General features: G+C 37.4%; 1 protein-coding gene across 10 annotated transcripts in view; it reads right to left on the reverse strand.

The window, feature by feature from the left end:
- Window positions 1–826: 826 nt before the first annotated feature.
- Window positions 827–18,850, reverse strand: part of satb2 (SATB homeobox 2) — a 218,572-nt gene continuing 200,548 nt past the window's right edge. For 8 of the 10 annotated variants that reach the window (XM_039755973.1, XM_039755974.1, XM_039755975.1 and 5 more), the window contains one exon: window positions 827–5,989. In XM_039755973.1, coding sequence (XP_039611907.1) covers window positions 5,432–5,989 — 558 coding nt within the window. In that variant the 3' untranslated portion in view covers window positions 827–5,431. The remainder of the gene's footprint in view (window positions 5,990–18,850) is intronic. The other 2 variants (XM_039755981.1, XM_039755978.1) reach the window with 1 other exon arrangement.

An 18,850-nucleotide genomic window follows, 5' to 3' on the forward strand; every position in this document is an offset into this window, starting at 1 on the left:
AATTCTAGTTTACTGTTCATCTTTAGGTTTTTCAAAGAAATAGAAAATAAAAACACACATGTTGACAAAATGTTATTAATTGGATGCATTTTATTTTGAACAATAATGACAGAGAGATCTAAAAGCCTATCAATGCACATAAGTTAAAATTATCACTTAGTGATAACAAATAATAAGATAAGAGTCGATTTACATGAGAAAAGACCATTTTGAGCATATTAATCCTCATTCACATTGTTTTAATGTCATAATGGTAATCTACATTTTAATGAGAGGAACAAGAAAATTGTGCTTTGTTAGGAGGCACCCAAAACAGTCACTTTGCTTTGAGGATTTGTTTCACAAACAGATACTACAAAACATATCAGGTATGGAATAAATATATATTTATACACTGTAAATCATTTAAGAAAAGCAAACTATGCCAATACCACAGGCAGTTACACATCCATACTTTTACTAGAATAGCACGTCTGCACTACTTCCGCCTTTGGTGCATGGAAAAACTGATCACAGTGGTGTTAGATAGTTAAATGACCTTCAGATCATAATGAATACATGTAATTAGGGGTGACAGAAAGGGTGCTTGTTGCCAGGGTCAGAGTTGAGCAGACTTGGCTTTCAACAGTAATGGCTCTGGCTCTATCAAATTTACCAAGATTTTATAAAAGACTTTCAGTCTTTCCAATGGAAGTAGGACTTGTTGGAAAACTAGAAAACCGTTTTAATGCCTGGTATGGAGTGTGTGATTAGTTGAAAAACAATAATTCTCTTCTTGAAGTAAAGCTTACCTCTCACCCATAGTGTTTTATTTTTGGATTCCTCGAAGAAGAAAATCACTGTTATTTGGCTCTCTCAGAAGTTTGAAATGACCATTTTGAAAAGAGATTTAGGCTCACAGATACTGTATTCCAACTCATAGTTTATAAATCTTCACTGAAAAATAATAATACCTCCTAAATCTGGGTCTTATGACTTAAACATAATAAAAAATGGAAAAGAAAAGAGTACAGTACACAGCATTATAAGACTTTTGTTTCTAAGTTCTAAATCTAAACACTATGTATTTATTCTACCATAAGAAATGAAAATTCATTGAATATCAACTGAAATGTCATCAACCACAGTAATTCAGAAATATGGAATGATGAGGTACATTAAGCCCCTGTGAATATGCTGAATTCCCATGTATTGCTCTGAGATGAAGTGCTTTAGTGCTCTATGGCATGTAAAAATTAGACATCTGAAATAGACGAGAGAATAATCTTTTGAGATTCCTCACAGGCATGTGCACTAGGCACACAGTGTGCCCTCCATCATGTAATAGTAGATGCAATCATACCTAACTACACTTATATTTTTACTACATATGCTTTAAATCCTAAACAGAAACTAAAACCTTACTTTAATAAGTGCAAATATGCATTAGAATTTGACATATTTTAATTCAATTTCCCTAATAGTTATACTCAGTTATGATAGTTCTAAAAATATTATCATATATGGGGTAAATAACTTAAAAACTTGGTTCTATTAAGAAACATATTTATTCATTTAGTTACTTATTTAATTTGAATCATCTATAAAAATAAATTTAAGTGTACTACTGGGTTTTGGGCAAAAGCAGAATGGCGAAATGTTGGTATTTATTAAATTAACTGGTCATTTATCAGAGACCTTGGGTGTGGTAAATGATGGTGCCCTGTGGATTGGTATCCCATCTAATATTCCTATCATCTATCCAGTGTTCCTGGGAAAGAATTGTTGGGGAAATTTTGAATAAAACAGAGATATGTGAATGAATGGACTTTTAATCAAGGTCAGCTCTGCTGCTTCAAACATCTAGAGATCTGGATTACAGTAAAGGGCCAATACAGTGTCTGCATGTCTGTATTCTGCATGCATCTGTATACATTTCCTTTTACATCTTCAAGACATGCATGTTAAAAGGCAATTCTGAATTGGTCCAGTGTAAGGACAACTGGATTATGGTGCTGTTAGAACAGACTCTTAGCTATTACCCTATGCTAGAAAAAGCCAGTTAAGAAATTGAAAGAGTGACTTTTGTGCATCAGCAGCTAATGAGTATTTATTAAATCTGTTTTGCCCATACTTGACTCTGGAGTAGCAATAGGTCCATACAGAAATTCACTATCTACATATCACTTTACTTGTTTGCATTTTACTGATCAGAAATTATGAATTTCTCAAACCTGCGTTATAGGATTTTACTGTCTTTATTCTTTCACAACATCAATTAGTAAAAGTAGACACTCGGTTTAGAAGGGATGTGTATTAATAACACCTCTTTAGGACACAATCATTTGTGCTGCTTTCTGTATTGATGTATTAAATGTAAAAAGATTAAGGTAATGTTCCAACAAACCTGGAGGCTAATTGAAAACTCATGATTAACAAACTAGTAAGAATACATTTTTGTGGAAACTAAATAACCTGAGGATTATACAAGTCTGAACTTTAATATATGACATGACATATGTAAATGTAAATGAAGCTATTCAAATTACAGTATTTGTCCTACAACTACAAGGGTTATCTTGTATGCAATGTGTAAGGTGTATTAAACACTCATGTCAAACAGATGCTATATGTTAAAGTATAGGGTACTTCGTTGAAAATGGTTATAGTTATGTAGATAATGTGCTGTAAATTTGGACATATCCTCAGGCTTAAGTTTTGAGCTTTGATTTATTCTAGGAATTTGAATTTAACGATACAAAGAAACATAACTAAAATATTATTTATAATATTTTGCATCTTTCTTATTGCAAAAAAGTTTCCGATAGAACCTTATCATTACTGTTAAATAGAAATAAATAAAAGCAGAAGTATATAAAACAGTGATCTTTGCAGTTTATAGTTACAGTACTTAACTGCACTCCTACTCAGTCTTGCTTATTTATTTATTTATTTTTGTTAGACAAGACACTCTTGAACTTTGAACCAAAGTTGTTTGCTGTTTGTAGGTGTGGTTGTACTGGAGGAATCTGCAGTATTCTCTGTTTATACCAGTCTGATGGCTACAGCACTGGAAGTATGAATACAAACATAAAACACACAAGAAATGTTTAAATCGATTCCAAAGCAATTAACTTTCATGTAAACATTAAAAATACCTTCATAAAGGAAATCAAAATGTCAGTTCCTTTTTCATCAGAATAGAATGTTAGACAATGCTGATAATTTGCTTCTGTTTATAGTTATTCACATATTTCCCCTTTGCAATTTTATGTAGCCTGTTATGAAAGCAGGACCACATGGCAGTGCAATGGGCAATGCTCCTGCCTCATAGCTCTAGTTTCCTGGATTCAAACCACAATCCAGGTACTGTTTATGTAGACTTTGCAGGTTCTCTCCATGGCTGGATTGGTCTTTCCTCTTGATACTCACTTTCCAAACACATTCACGTTTTGTTAAATGATTACTTTATCGATGAGTGTGTGAGACAGTGCCAAGTGTTGGAGTGGTGCAACATCCAAAGGTTGTTTCCTGCTTTGCGCACAAATCTGTTGGGATAGGCTTTAGTGACCGAAAAAACACTGAACTGAATTAGACAGTTTTAAAAATGTGTGGCTATTGTCAATGCGTGATATGAATGAGCAGTCTACACTTCAATATCTGAATGAGGAATCTTATTAGTAGTGCAGTCCATCTTAATGAAAGTTACTTACTTTTTCCTTCTAAAGAACAGGTTTTGTACATTGCCGCTGAATATCTGACTGGGTGATGGACACTTTGTGACTGAGATTAAAGTTTGATTTACTACATTATGACACTGTCTTTGTACTACGATTTGGTGAGCTACAACAAAGTAGAAAGTGCCTGACTGAAAAGTTGAAGGTGTTGTTATAATGTGTGATTATCAGAGCAGAAAAACACAGAAGGCAAACATTATTAAGAAAGGTAATGGGAGCAGGATGAGCAAGAACATTTCTATTAAAATGAGAAAGCATATGAATCAACAATTTTCTTTAGAATGATTTTTAGAGAATTTATAATTTACACTGAAGAATGAATACAGCAGCTTTGATTCCAGAATCGATGACAATATTGATTGAGGCTATAATATCAGCTAATGATACACATTAGTACATTTTCTGTGTTTCTGTACCTAGTAATTTATGAGGCAGGGCTTATACCATCTTTCTTTTTTTAAAATGCAATACAATAAAATAGCAGTTTAGTAGGAAAAGTATATGTTTTCTTCATTATCTACCATATCTTCTGTTATTTTTAAAGCATAATGCCTGGTGTGTTTTCCTCAATTACAATCTTTGATGATTTCATCACCATTTTCAACAGTTTTGGCAGTGTTGATTTTTATTTTTTTGAAATGCATACCTCAGATATATCGAAAATGCCACTAGAAAGGAAGCCACTCGGATTACTGAAAATGAACAACAAAACAAAAACAAAAATCAAGGATAAACATAGAAAATAAATAGAGTTTAACAACAGACACCACACCCTGAGACCAGGAGACCTTATTGATTCTGGAGAAGTTCATTATGACTTTTCCTTTTTTTTTTTTGTATAAGGTACCTATTCACAGACCGGAGTTAGATCAACATGTTTCTCCCATGCATTTACTGTATTTACAAAAACAGTGGTGTCTTGTAGTCTTTGTATCTACTCTTTCACAAGTTTAAACACAAAGAAGCTGTCAAAGGCTTGTTCATCAGCCTTTCCGAATTCCACAGAATCTCTGCAATGTTTACTTGGGGCAGACAAAGAGTTGTGCTTGTATTGCCATTTCTCACAAGAAGTTCATGAGCTGCTTCATTTTGGTAGTCTGAATAATCTATTAAGAATATCACTGGATTCCAAAATACCTCTTTTAATTCAGAGCATTTTCTTTAAATGGGAAGTGCTTTGGGGTTACATTATGAATTCAGTTGTATTCTTCACAAGATGTGAACATAGACTTGGGTGCCAGTGAATTCATTTATATGGAGCCAGTAATTAAGAAAAATCACTGGCAAACTTGCTCAAAGTGCCCAGTCTGTCATTGTGCAACAAGGTGTTCAGAAAACCACAAAGACATGTAGGTGAAGACTTCCCAATGAGAACAAAATGAGCTGGAAGGATTTTGCAGAAAACAGATGACTGAGAAGATTGTGCAAAATTGAATCTTTAAATATCTGCAAACCTCTTGTTTTGATCATACTACATTTCTACAGTCTCTGAAAATTATCTCTATTGAAAATGTAATATCCTTCTGAAATACAGTAAATTCAAAATATGTTTAAGGATGCTCTCTCCTTCCTCCAGTTCCAGTTATCCTTAGTTGTCACAAAGTGGAGGAATCGGGCTCTTGTCTATGTAGCAGCAAGGTGTTGTGTCACTAGTCAATCCAAAACATCTTAGTCCTGCTTCAAACTTTCTTGGTACATTATCTCCTTGTGGAGCATTATCTTGGTTGTTCTTGTGCTTCCAGAGGATTAGAGGAAGAGTTGCAAGCTGTAGCAGGTATACACACGGAGGCAGGAGAGTGAATTGTTAGGTGATTCTTTTCTTTGCTGTCCTCTGAGCTTTCCACACCAAACATATCTTCAGGGGTATCCTCACTGTCTTCATTTTCCTCAGATTCAGAAAGCAGTTCTTCCTCTTTGTATTCTGCTACATCAATACCAGTACTACCTGCATGTTCCTTAAGCTTACCATGATGCTTGACATGATAGCGCTGGTTTTGGAAAAACTTGATGATGGTATGTTTGGGAAGGTCCAGCTGTGCTGATAAAGTGTGGATAGCCTCCTGGTCAGGGTACAGGCCTACATCATGAATGAAGCTCTGCAAGATCCCCAAAGCCTCCAATGAAATTTTAGTACGTGACCGTGGCTTCTTCCCGGCTCCACTATTGACTGCGCCATTCTCCTCTCCACTAGGTGCTGCTAAATTTGGCTGAGGATCCTCATGTGGTGGAGAGCTCTCCTTGGCTGGTTGTGAGGTTTGTCTATGGATTGCCTGCTAAGAAAACAGAATGATAATGTTAAATATGTAAGTGTTAATTTCTTCATCTGTTTCATCAAACTGTTTTTAAAATATTTAATAAATATATACATTTTTTTATATTTTAGTCTCCTTGGTGTTATTTTGAGTAAAAGGGTGACTGCACTATTTCAATATTGCAAGTCAGTACATCTTCCTAGCATGTCACTGTTACCAAGATGGTTTTATCCTAAGTATTTATGAAATACATTGTATACAATTTCTTTCAAGATCAACTAGAGCAGATATCCACTATTTGAAAAACGCATCAGAATACTGCTTAATAGGTATATCAACTAACTTGCTGTTGGGTAAGCATGTAAGCCATTCATAATCATTCTTTAAACATTGAAAACAAACATTTATTTTAATGTGAAAAACTAGCTTGTTAAAAACTAAAATTATTGTATCAGGAAATCTGCAAAACATTAATAGTAATACTTTCAGTTCTGGGAACACAACACTTTTCTCTTTGGTATATTATTAATAACTTGTAGATATTAAGTTTCTTGGTGAGATTTACACAAAGTTTATACCGGTGCATCACACTGTGGGGTGTAGGGTCCAAAGTTTAAACCAACATAAATACAGCAAAAATGCACACATTTCATATATGAGGAACCTCTGCCAGTGATCAACAAGTATTCACCAGTTATCAGGCAACAACACATTGTTTAGCGTTACCTGCATCATCTTGACAAGAGTTGTAGGTGGATAGGCTTTTGTGAAAGGAGGGGAAATGATATGCTCTATTTATATATAGAATTTAGCTTTGATTATGACGGCTGTGCCATCATTTAGATTTCATATTTGCTAATTTGTTCTATTTATTGCAATTAATAGCAGATTATTGTAACTGCATGCAAATCAGGCTTAAACATGTTGTTAAAGGCAATGTTTGAAATTGATTGTTCCAGATTATTCATTTTAAATCCATGGCTGACAAGGGAGAATGAGGAACACATAATGCTGGACATTGTGGATGTCAGCTACTGAAGTCATTGTACAAGTAACATATGGTGCCTCATGGACAGTTGTAATATCAAAAGGTGCTTTGCAAGATCCTGCCATGACCACTTTAGCACACTTGATAGCCAGGATTTTTTTTTCTCCTCACTGCTCCTCATATATTGGGTCTTGGGTTCAAACTGACACTGTGTGACTATGAGCAAGTCACTTGAACTGCATGTGCTCCAAATGGATAACCAAAAGAAATGCAACAAATTGTATAATAAATATTGTAAGTCAGCTTGGATAAAGGCATCAGCCAAATAAGTAAATTTAAATGTAAATATTCCACTAAATATTCATAAGGCACTGATCTAATCAATGAAGGATCCAATAGTTTCCATGGTCAAATGAGGAAAAGAGGATACTTTAGTTATTAAGTTTAGTAGATACTTATGGTACAATAGACCCTCTGGGACACTGGAAATTAAACGGATGGTCCCTTCAATGTGATATCTCCAACACACAGCTTTCCAAAAACAGATAGAATATACACAGTACACCATTATGGTCTCCACATATATACTTTTACTAATCAAGCAGGTACTTCTACATAATCTTCACCTGGTAATTTCCCGATTAATACATGGGGTGCTATCTATCATGATTGCTTAAACCCTACCTGGGTTATACAAATATATTTATAAGCTTTTCTTACAAATCCATGCATTCATTTTCAGAATCAGCTTAAAACAAGTTTAGAAAGTCAGAGCCCATTGAGTGAGAAATAGGCAGAGAAACAAATCCTGAACAAAATGCCAGTTATTACAAGAGATATTCACCTTTTCACTTTAATTGTAGTTGTTTTTTTTTTAAATGAGTTCATTGATATAAACACTCTGTCAAACTCCAGATATATATATTTTGTAAATGACATTTCTGTCTTAGAAGATATACAGTAAGTGGAATGTAAGAAGTGTGGCCATGATAAAGAGAATTTGTAGGTGAAGAACCTGATATTGTAGTATCAAGCTTAAAATGTAGCCTACAGTGTAATTTTTAAAATTAAGCTATCCATTTAGGTTTATAAAATAAAGCCTTTATTTTTTTAGTACACTCTATGGTATGATTATCTGGTTGAAGGAAGAAGCTGGTTCATATTATTAATAGAAAGTTTTGCAAGAAAAAATGGTCACTTTTCTCAGCCTTAGTAGTAAAAGGTGAATTATCTTATAAAGTGAATTAGTATGTGTCTTGGGATAGTAAGTTTATGATTAGGGTGGGGCAGAGAATGCATGCCGTCTATTACAGTAAGCTATAAATCTGTGGTGCGTTCAAATTAAAGGACAAGCTAAAGATAATAGTAATTCTTTTTCTTCAATAATAACAGAGTGTTTTCAAATAATACTGAGTTCAACTCAGACCAACATTTTCTTTTTTTTCCTCCGGGAGATGGCATAAGGGTTGATGTCCTCAGGATTGTGCAATCAAACCTAATCTGCTTATTATAGTTTATTTTTTTCTAAACAAACATAGGTTGTGTTAACAGTAATTTTGCATTTTAAATCTCTAGAAATTAATGTTGACTTAGACCATCTCACCACTGGTCTTCATTGGTCAAGAACTATTCTTATACAATCAAAAGGTTTATTTTTTATATTTGTGAGTGATGCAATTGAACATAAGTACAAACATTTTTTTGTTTTCAGTAGCATTTTAAACCTTTTAATCATAAGATCAGCAGCATGCTTACACCATTAAAATTCTTTACTATGCTAATGCCATACAATTTGCAGAATGAAGGTCTCAGAGCTCTCGTTGTCAGTATATTGTATCATCAGTTATTTAATACAAGAAGATATCTGCAATATTCAAGAATTTCCCTTAAGCTGAAATCCATATATATATGTATTTATGTCTGGCATTATGATTTTAAAGAGAAATGCCACATGTAATTATTTCTTAAAAACATACAATATACAGTACATGTGTCCTGGGTATGACGTTAAACTGCATCCGACCCAGCTAGCGGTCCTCCAACTTGCAGGGAAATCATGGGAGTTGGTGACAGGATTGGCACTCCAGCCACCGTAAAAAAACTTCACAAAGGTCAAAGACTACAGAAAGGACTCCTTTTTGCTCTTGCGGGAGTAGCTCTGCTGCAGCTGCTTGCTTTATGAAGGGGATGGGGGAAAGCCCTTGGGAGCCCCATCCCCGAAGAGTCAAAACCATTGGAGAGCCAACAGGGTCGGGTCTGTTGGGGATCGAAACGGAACTCAAGTCCCAATTTGAGGCGGTCCATACGGGGTGGGCGCATGGAACGTCTTGTCTCTCTGGCAAAATGATAATCTTTCTCTGCTGTTGGAGGAGCTGCGTAAACTCCGCATTTCAGTGGCAGCACTCTCTGAGGTGCGCAGACAGGGGACTTGTCAGATCTCTGTAGGTGGATACACCTTTTATTGGTCTGGTTGTTCTGATGGCTGTCATACTCAGGGAGTAGCTGTTGCTGTAGCGAATTGGCTTCTTCTGATGGTGTCCGATGTCACTCATTTCAAAAAGCGTATTATGGGACTCAGATTACAGCACTCCCTGGGTGCCTTATCTGTTATCTCAGTGTATGCTCTGACCGCGGTCAGTGATGTCTCAGCGAGGGAGACATTTTATTCGCAGCTTCGCTCGGTGGTTTATGGGTGCCCACAGGGTCACACTCCTCTGGTCATGGGTGACTTCAATGCAACCACTGGCACTGACAGGGCTGGCTATGAGGATTATCTCAGTCCCCATGAGTCTGGTGACTGTGGTGAATTGGCTCCATGTTGCTTGACTTTGCAAAAGGTTAGGGGCTGTGAATCACTGGATCCTGGTTCCAGCGCCCTGAATCGCCAAGTTGGACCCAGTTTGTGAATTCTGACCACAGACTTGTTGTTGCTACTCTTAGGATCCAGCGTAGGTTACCACCAACTAGAAAAATGAGCCTGCACGCAGTTTGTGTGAGGAATTTTCAGATTTGAATATGACTGCCAATCCTAATGTGACATGGGAGACCTTCCATGACAAGACCCTGAAGGTTGCTGAGGGGCGGGAGGGTTGCAGGGCACCATGAATATCATCGAGAAGAGTCGCAGCGCACGGCTCAATGGCAACTCTGGTCTGTACCGGGAACTGAGAAGGAGGGCTGCAAGGGCTCTGAGGGCAGATAAAGAGGAGTTTGTTAGAGGAATCTGTGAGCAAGTGACATGCCATCTGTGGTCTAGCGACCCACATCCTGCTTACAGAGGAATCAAAGCCTTACGCACATCTGAATCTGTTCCTTGGAGAGTCGCAGTCAGAGTGGCTGATGGAACAGTCCTTACGGATGACACTGCAGTTGTGACCCGCTGGGCTGGCCACTTTGAGCAGTTGTTCAAAGCTGATCCTCTGGCTAGGACGTTGGATATCTCTGGGTCCACAGTTCTTGAGGCTGATCCTCCGATTAACTGTGAACCACCCAATCTCACTGAGATTGCACAGGTGGTGAACCAGCTGAGGGGGGGAAAGGCTGCAGTAATCTGTGGTATCCGGGGTGAACTTCTCTAGGCTGGTGGTAAGGCTGTCCACCTGGCATTGCAAGCAATCTTTGCTTGCATTTGGGAGACTGGCATTATCCCAACTGACTGGAAAACAGAACTTATCGTCCCTAGCTGGAAAGGGATGGGTGATTGCCTGGATTGCAGCAACTACAGGGGGATAACACTTGGTGCCAGGTAAGGTCCTTGCTAGGGTCTTCCTCAATAGGATCCGTGATTACTTGCTCACCTACCAGCGACCGGAACAGTCTGGTTTTGCGCCTAAGAAGTCTACTATCGACCTCATCCTGGCATTGAGGGTTCTCATGGAGTGCAAACGCGAATATCAGCAGTTTCTTTGCAGCCTTTGTCGATTTTCGCAAAGCGTTCAACTCAGTTGATCGAGCTGCGCTGTGGGACATCCTGAGAGTTCGCAGGATACCCTTGAGGTTGCTGGATATCATGGCCGGCCTGTACACTGGTACTGTGAGTGCTGTGCAGAATGGAGGCAGGACTGCATTTTCCCCAGTTGATTCTGGGGTTCGTGAGGGGTGTGTTCTTGCTCCTACTCTATTCAATGCTTGTATGGACTGGGTGTTGGGCAAGGTCATGGGGTCCAGTGGCTGTGGGACATCTGTTGGGGAAGAAAGATTCACGGATCTTGACTTTGCTGATGATGCTGTGATCTTCGTGGAGTCAATGGAGACTCTGATCGTTGCGCTCGAGAGACTGAGTGAGGAGTCTGAGTGTCTGGGCTTGTGAGTGTCCTGGATAAAAACCAAGATCTAGGCCTTTAATGACCTCTTGGGCACAGACATCAGCAGCGTGTCTGTTTGTGGAGAGAGTGTTGACCTTGTTGAGGGGTTTACTTACCTTAGCAGTGACATTCATGTCTCTGGTGACTCTTCCTATGAAGTCAGTAGATGGATTGGGAGAGCATGGGGGGTCATGAGGTCGCTCGAAAGGGGTGTGTGGCACTCCCGATATCTGTGCAAAAGGACAAAGGTCCAAGTCTTTAGAGTCCTGGTGCTTCCTGTCTTGCTATATGGTTGCGAGACATGGACGCTATCCAGTGACCTGGGATGAAGAATGGACTCCTTTGGTACTGTGTCTCTCTGGAAAATCCTTGGGTACCATTGGTTTGACTTTGTGTCGAATGAGCAGTTGCTCATGGAGTCCTGAATGGGGCACATTACCTGCATTATGACGGAGCGTCAGTTATGGCACTATGGACATGTGGTGCGTTTCCCCGAGGGTGATCCAGCTTGTAAAATCCTCATTGTTGGGGACCCGAGTTGCTGGATCAGGCCAAGGGGTTGCCCACGTAACACCTGGCTGCGGTAGATAGAAGGTTATTTCCAGAGGCTGGGACTGGACTGTGTGTCTGCCTGGGGGGTTGCAAACCGGGATCCCGAGTTGTTTCGTCGTGTAGTGGGTGTGGCAACGCACTGTACCAGTGCATGCTCCCCGACTTGACTTGACTTGATACATGTTATGCTGTATACACAAACATCAGTATATACAAGTATTGATAAATTACATTTGCCCCATTTGTTAAATAATTATTTCAGCTTCTAAAGTTCTACAGAGCTGTACAATAATACAGTGAAACAACATGGCTACATTCTATGTTATATTGTGAAAGGGTAGACCATTAATACAGTTTTCATTTAAAAACAGTAAGTGTTGTGAAAGTAGTTTACTTAACCCTTATCGACTTTCTTAATAGTGACCAATGTTGGAGGGCAGATCAGTCTATTTTTTTTTTAAATTGTAATCTTTGCTTACATTCAGTTTTACATCACAATGTAGCCTTTTCTAATTATGTAAACCCTGAAAGGTGATTAATGCAACACCTGTACCATCAAAATAGATTAACCTTTGGAAAAATTTACTTTTTAAATCTGAATTAGAACAAGTAAACTCAACAGAGCTTGTGCTGAGGTAAGTTCTGAATCTTAAAAAAATGCACAAAATATGACTTGCTCTTTAATGAATTGGAAATAATTACAGTAAATGAGATGTCCTTTCTAATCCACCATTCAAACTGAAACTAAAAGTATCTTCTTTTTTGTTATGTCCTGCTTTGCCATTTCCCTCCCTGTTCCCAAATCCCTCCCTCCCTTAACAGCTGTAAATGTTTTTACCATAAACTTCTGCAGCTGGAAGCCATGTGCCTTGCCAAAGTCAGTATTGGGTTGGAATAAAGCATGAGGATTACAGACTGTAGATTTGATCAGAATGTAAAGCAAAACTGCAATCTACAAAACTCAAAAGAACAGAAAGATGAATTCCAATGGGTTTTCTGATGCACAGCACCAAAATTTAAGGCCAATTGGTTTAACCTATGAGCAATAGAAAATATGCAAGATTAGCTGGCTGTTCCAAAGACACCACTCCAGATAGGCATGTGCAATATAATAAAATAATGAACAGAAAAATAAGCATTCAAATCATTGATAATCACTGGATATCTTTTTAAAAAATATGGTGTGATGCTTTGAACTTCAGCTATCATTATAAGCTTCTATCCATCCAGCCATCTTCCAAACCATCTTATCCAGGGAAGGGTAACGGGGCAGCTGGTGCCAATCCCAGCAATCTTCGGGTTCAAGACAGAAACAGCACTTGGACAGGGCACCAGTCCATCACAGAGTGAATACACATACCCGTATGCACACTAGTGACAATTTAGCATTTATGGAACCAGTTTAAGGTGAGGAGAAAATGGGAACCTGTCCTGCTGCAACAGGAATAAGATGAGAACCATCCATAAATAGGATACCAGGCAATCACTTGGGCAATACAGATTCGGACATTGTAGGGCCCTAAATTAAATTCAGAATACTTGGAATCTGAAACATGGGAAGAACATGAAAAACACTCTGAAGTAGCAGTTGCTGTCCACTGCAGCATCACCATTTAACAATTTTACACTAGATAGCAAAGCATGCCTGGAAACAAAATTACTTTTCAGTACATTTTATTTTGAATACTCAGTACTCAATACTGAATAATGTTCTTTATTGGTGCAACAGGGCAGCAGTATAGCAAAGTGGTTAACTCTGCTACGTCACAAATTCTGCTTTCTTAGTTCAGTTATCATCTGTCTGAAGCTTGCATATTTCCAGTGGGATTTTCTTTTTAATAGGGAGTCATGTTCCTTTAATTTTTAAAAGATGTACATTAAATTTAACTGGTGGCTCTAAAAAGTAAGAATGAATGTGTTTGATTTCTCTACTGCAAGTGATGCTACTTTGGTCTTGTAACAGAAAATTTTATTTAATGAAATTGAAGGATGAATATCCTTATTTTTTCTTTATCCTAACAGTAAAAGCTGTTTTATATAGAGGTAATTCATGTGAGAGATTCATTTCATTGTGCACATATATAATACTTTATACGCCTACAGATATTCAAAATGTGTTCAACATTACCATACTTAATTTTATTGAATCATGCATTTCTAAATACTAGGGACCTCCAAAAGTTAAACTGATATTACTTTGGAGAAATTTGATAAATAGGATTGACAAAGTTATTGGGCTGAATAGCTTTTTCTGGTCATAATTGTTCTAATGTTCTGATATTGCTACCTTAACCAGTATTTGCTTCCTTTTAATCAGTATGGTTAAGTACATTTTAATTACGGAAAGAAGACCTTTCAAATTAAAGTGCTAGGGATTTTGCATGATTGAATGGCTTGGAAGATATAAGGTGGCTGAAAATGTTTAATTGAAATGAATTAACAATACACAGTTGGAACGTGCAGGTAATCATCTCTTTTCTGTATAAATATTTGTAGCGCTTTTGGGTTTGGATTTTGAACCCATTTGATGTGGTTCATTATAAACCTCAACCTCTTCTCAGAAACATGCATTACTTTGCTTTCATTTCACAAACCATAAATAAACATTAAAAAGCTATAACAAATAACACAGGAATACAGGCCACCAATGTCTTACAGCCTAAATGAGTAAAACAATAACTGAAGTAGCAGCAAGTATCAGTACATAATTAAGTAACTTACAGTGTGCTGTACGTGCGGTGAAAAATGTGTTTGTAATATATATTTTTGTCAGTTTGGTCAATCGTGTTAAAATAAAGACTGGAATGCCTGTTTTGTTCCTTTCGCTTCCATTTCCTTTCCCTCTCATTATAACTGAATAACTGAGCATTAAAATGATGTGTTTCCATTTTATGAATGATAGTTTTCTTCAAAACATTTTCTTTTCTTTTAAATGCTTATTTGAAATGTCTGTTCCACTCCCTGTCTCTCTCTGACACTCGTGCATTTTGTTAGAAGTCAAAGAGAACTTTAAATGTATTTTTAGAGTATTAATACATGTTGGCGTCCCAGTCTAGGCTTTGTGTCAAAAGAAAAAGAAAAATGTGTTAATGCTAAAACCACAGCTTCCTTCCTAAGATGCTTATTTATTAAAAACAAAATGGGAGCTGAATTTATTGGCTGGTCTGCTCGTAATTTTGCCGTCTAAACACGAGATGGCTCAGATACAGAGAATGAAAGATTCCTTTCCATATAATGCACAACACATGGTTTCCTTAGCCTTCAATACTTATTATACAAAAATATTTTGCCTTCTGTAGTAATGATTTTGAAATACAATAAAGTGAATCAGACAATTCTATAAACAGGCATACCACCTTAGGACCAAAACCATGACTATTTGTGTCCAGTTGTTAATAAATTTAGATTTTTTTGTTATTTACAGTAGATGCAAAACACATGACAAACTAATTTTTTATATATCCTGGATTCTTTGAACTTATGTCTGCACAAGATGTACCACATATTTATGCATAGCTGTCTCATTTGTTGTTTATTCAACAAAGCACAATATGGGAATTCAAAATGTTTAGTTTTTAAGTAATTTAATTTCAGATTTGAAAATACTGTATTTTACTCTTGATCTAAAGCCAAAGTGCAGTTTCGGAAAGAAACCCAACAATTTTACTAACAACAGATAAACACTGTATGTTATAAAATACATAGGAAATTTCTGACACATACACACTCAAAAAATTGTCAGTATAAAATTAACTCTAGCATTGTTAAAATAACCCTAAAAAGGGTATATATGGAAAGAGCATTTCCATGTTAACACTTTACAAGTTAATTTAATCAGTTTTGCTATGTGCCTACACACATAATAGTTCAAATTTCAAATCAAAATTAATTGCTATTTCACATGTAACTCCTTCTTAGGGGCTCCAACTGCATTTTACTCCACACCACTGCATAAATGCAGTTGTCTTTAACATGATGAACACACGATTAAAAAACAGTAAACATGTATACTATAATTTCACCTTATGATGGCTGCTTTTCTCCTGGAGCACAAACATTCTCTAAACTTAATATTTTTCTTCTGGCCATTCTCCTTTATATCAGGAAACTGTTACATTTCGTATTTTCTAGACAAAGTCATACAATGTGATGTTCAAGGCTCTAAAATTGAGTGTGGTCATAAAACAGTGCTTGAATGGCCAAATGGGGTAGGCAGCTTGATGGCTGAGGTCCGCAGGACTCTAAACAAATCCAAATCCTATTATGTGATATCATCTAATGTTAAATTCTGGTCCGTACTTGTAAAATTTTTATTTTTATACTGTATTGAGGATTTGTTCTGATCTGTGTATTGTATTGTATTGACCCCCTTCTTTTTGACACCCACTGCATGTCCAACCTACTTGGAAAGGAGTCCCTCTTTGAACTGCCTTTCCCAAGGTTTCTTCTTCATTTTTTCCTTACAAGGGTTTTTTTGGGAGTTTTTCGTTGTTTTCTCAGAGAGTCAAGGCTGGGGGACTGTCAAGAGGCAGGGCCTGTTAAAGCCCATTGTGGCACTTCTTGTGTGATTTTCGGCTATACAAAAATAAATTGTATTGTATTGTATTGTATGTAAGCTTTATCTGTACTAATAAAAGGCAAAGCCCGCACTGACTGACTGACTGACTAACTCATCACTAAACTTCCCGTGTAGGTAGAAGGCTGAAATTTGGCAGGCTCATTCCTTACAGCTTACTTGCAAAATTTAAGCAGGTTTAATTTCGAAATTCTACACATAACGGTCATAACTGAATCCTACTTACGTACATATATACGGCCGTAGCCTGCAGCTCAGTCGCCGTGTGAGGCAGAGTTGCGTCACCCATCACCACACCTCCCACGTAGTTGGCTGCCTGCCTATATTGCGTCCCCCATACCCATGCCTCCCACGTAATTGAGTGCCTGCCCATATAAGGCCGTCCATCAGCAGCAATCCAATAGAAACACTCTGCCGCTAAATATTCGCGGATGAAGGACTGTGCTTAAGCAAACGAAGATGAGATGGTCAGGGATAGAAGTGTTTGGCACAAACTTAGCAAAAGTGCAAGAGAAACTTTTAAGTGCCGGGTCTGAGCTAACATTAAATAAAGCCGTGGACATTGCAAGATCGCACGAGATAGCAAACCTTCGATGCATGTACTCCGAGCGGCTCAAGTGAACTGACTGTGAACGCAGTACACAGACAAAAAGCAAGAGCTCAAAAAAAAAATGCTTTACACAATTGAGAAGGCAGCAAAAGAATATGAAGCATGTGATGCATACAAGCATATTCATAAGTGCAGCTACTGCGGAAACAAAGTGGAAAAAGTCAATATGCAGCTAAAGGAAGACAGATAAAGAGGAAGACAAGCTGTTTATTGATGCAGTAAGAGAGGAACAACCCTCTGAATCTGAACAAGCCTTTGTAGACATATCAATAGGAAAGCAAGGTGTAAAGCTTAAGTTTAAATTAAGTTCATAGACACGCTGCTGCTAAATATTCGCAGGCACATCCACAACTTAATACCGGGAATGCCTGTTAAACATCTTAGATTCACGAGTACCAATTTGGGTAGTGAACACTTCGATGAATGAAACCTGTTATCATTACAACGGTTGACAAACACGGAATGTAACTTGAACACAACACATCCTCCAAATACGAACCTGACTGAAAGAAATAATGATAATCAAATCCTTGATGACAGCAACACTCATAACAGTCACAAAACAATTACATTGACAATCATGTTACGTTATTTTTAAAATGTTTCCTTTTCTTTTTCATAACTTCTTTAACATACTACTTCTCCGCTGTGAAGCGCGGGTATTTTGCTAGTTAAATTATAAATAAGGTAACTCTGATATCTGGACATTAAAATACTTAAGTGCAAAAAATATTCTAGGTTAATAGTGCTTAACAGAGGCCCTTCAGCAGGATATAAATCACTATTATCTACCATCTGTTTTCATTGGGAAGTAAACAAGATAGTTGGCAAGACAATATATGGATCAATGTGGAAAACAGAAAAATCACAATACATCTGTAACAGTATGCTTAAATGCCATATCCCTATATCGGTTCAAGCAGACCACAATCATATAGTTTTCAGGCTAGAATAAATTACTATTATTATCAGCACTGGGCCCAACACTACTAAATAAAGAAGTGGACCTTCCACCAACTAACAATGTCCAGTGCTTTAAACATACAACATTTAAATGTATTGACTTTGATCCATAAGTGTCAGGTTCAACTCATGGACACAACAAAATGGAGCTGCTTTATTCAACCGTTAAACACGCCTTTAAATGAAAACATGTGACACTCCTGTGCAGATCTGACCACAATCTGATTCAAATTCCTTCTACCTACTGCCTGTTTTCACCAGGATAGTGAGGAAACAGATCATCAAGACTGAAATGACTGAATAACTGTGTCTCTGATATGGATGTGAGCAACACTGCAGAACAACAAGTACTGTGGCATTTTTTGTTCTCCCTGTGCACCCTGGACTACAAATATAACACCAGGTCATATCGTTTGTAGAAATCCTCCATTGAGTCTGCCCTGATGGGGTGTACTGACAAGGGAGATGAAACAGACTATAGGAGTCAAGTGGAGAACTTTGTTTCTTTGTGCAAAGAGTATTATCTACAGCTAAACTTCAGAAAAAACCTTTTACACCTGTCACTATTCAGGGAGTGGATGTGAAGACAGTATACTGCTACAATTACTTGGTGGCCCATATCAATGACAACGTTGACTGATTTAATAATACAGGAACTAAAATGTGTGTTGATCACCGCCAGCATGTTGTAGCACACAGCAACTGGCCACCTGCATGTTCTTGCGCGCACTGAATAACAGACAAAGAACATGATCAACACACATTTTAAAAAAAGAAAGAGACAAATATATGTGACTTTTGAAGAAATCATTTTATGACGCGAATAGTACCAATCAGAAAACATCATTGCAGTAATGCAATATTATTTGAAAATGAACAGACGTTTTGA

Source organism: Polypterus senegalus, chromosome 6 (assembly GCF_016835505.1).
Source record: "Polypterus senegalus isolate Bchr_013 chromosome 6, ASM1683550v1, whole genome shotgun sequence".
In the NCBI taxonomy this organism is placed as follows: Eukaryota; Metazoa; Chordata; class Cladistia; order Polypteriformes; family Polypteridae; genus Polypterus; species Polypterus senegalus.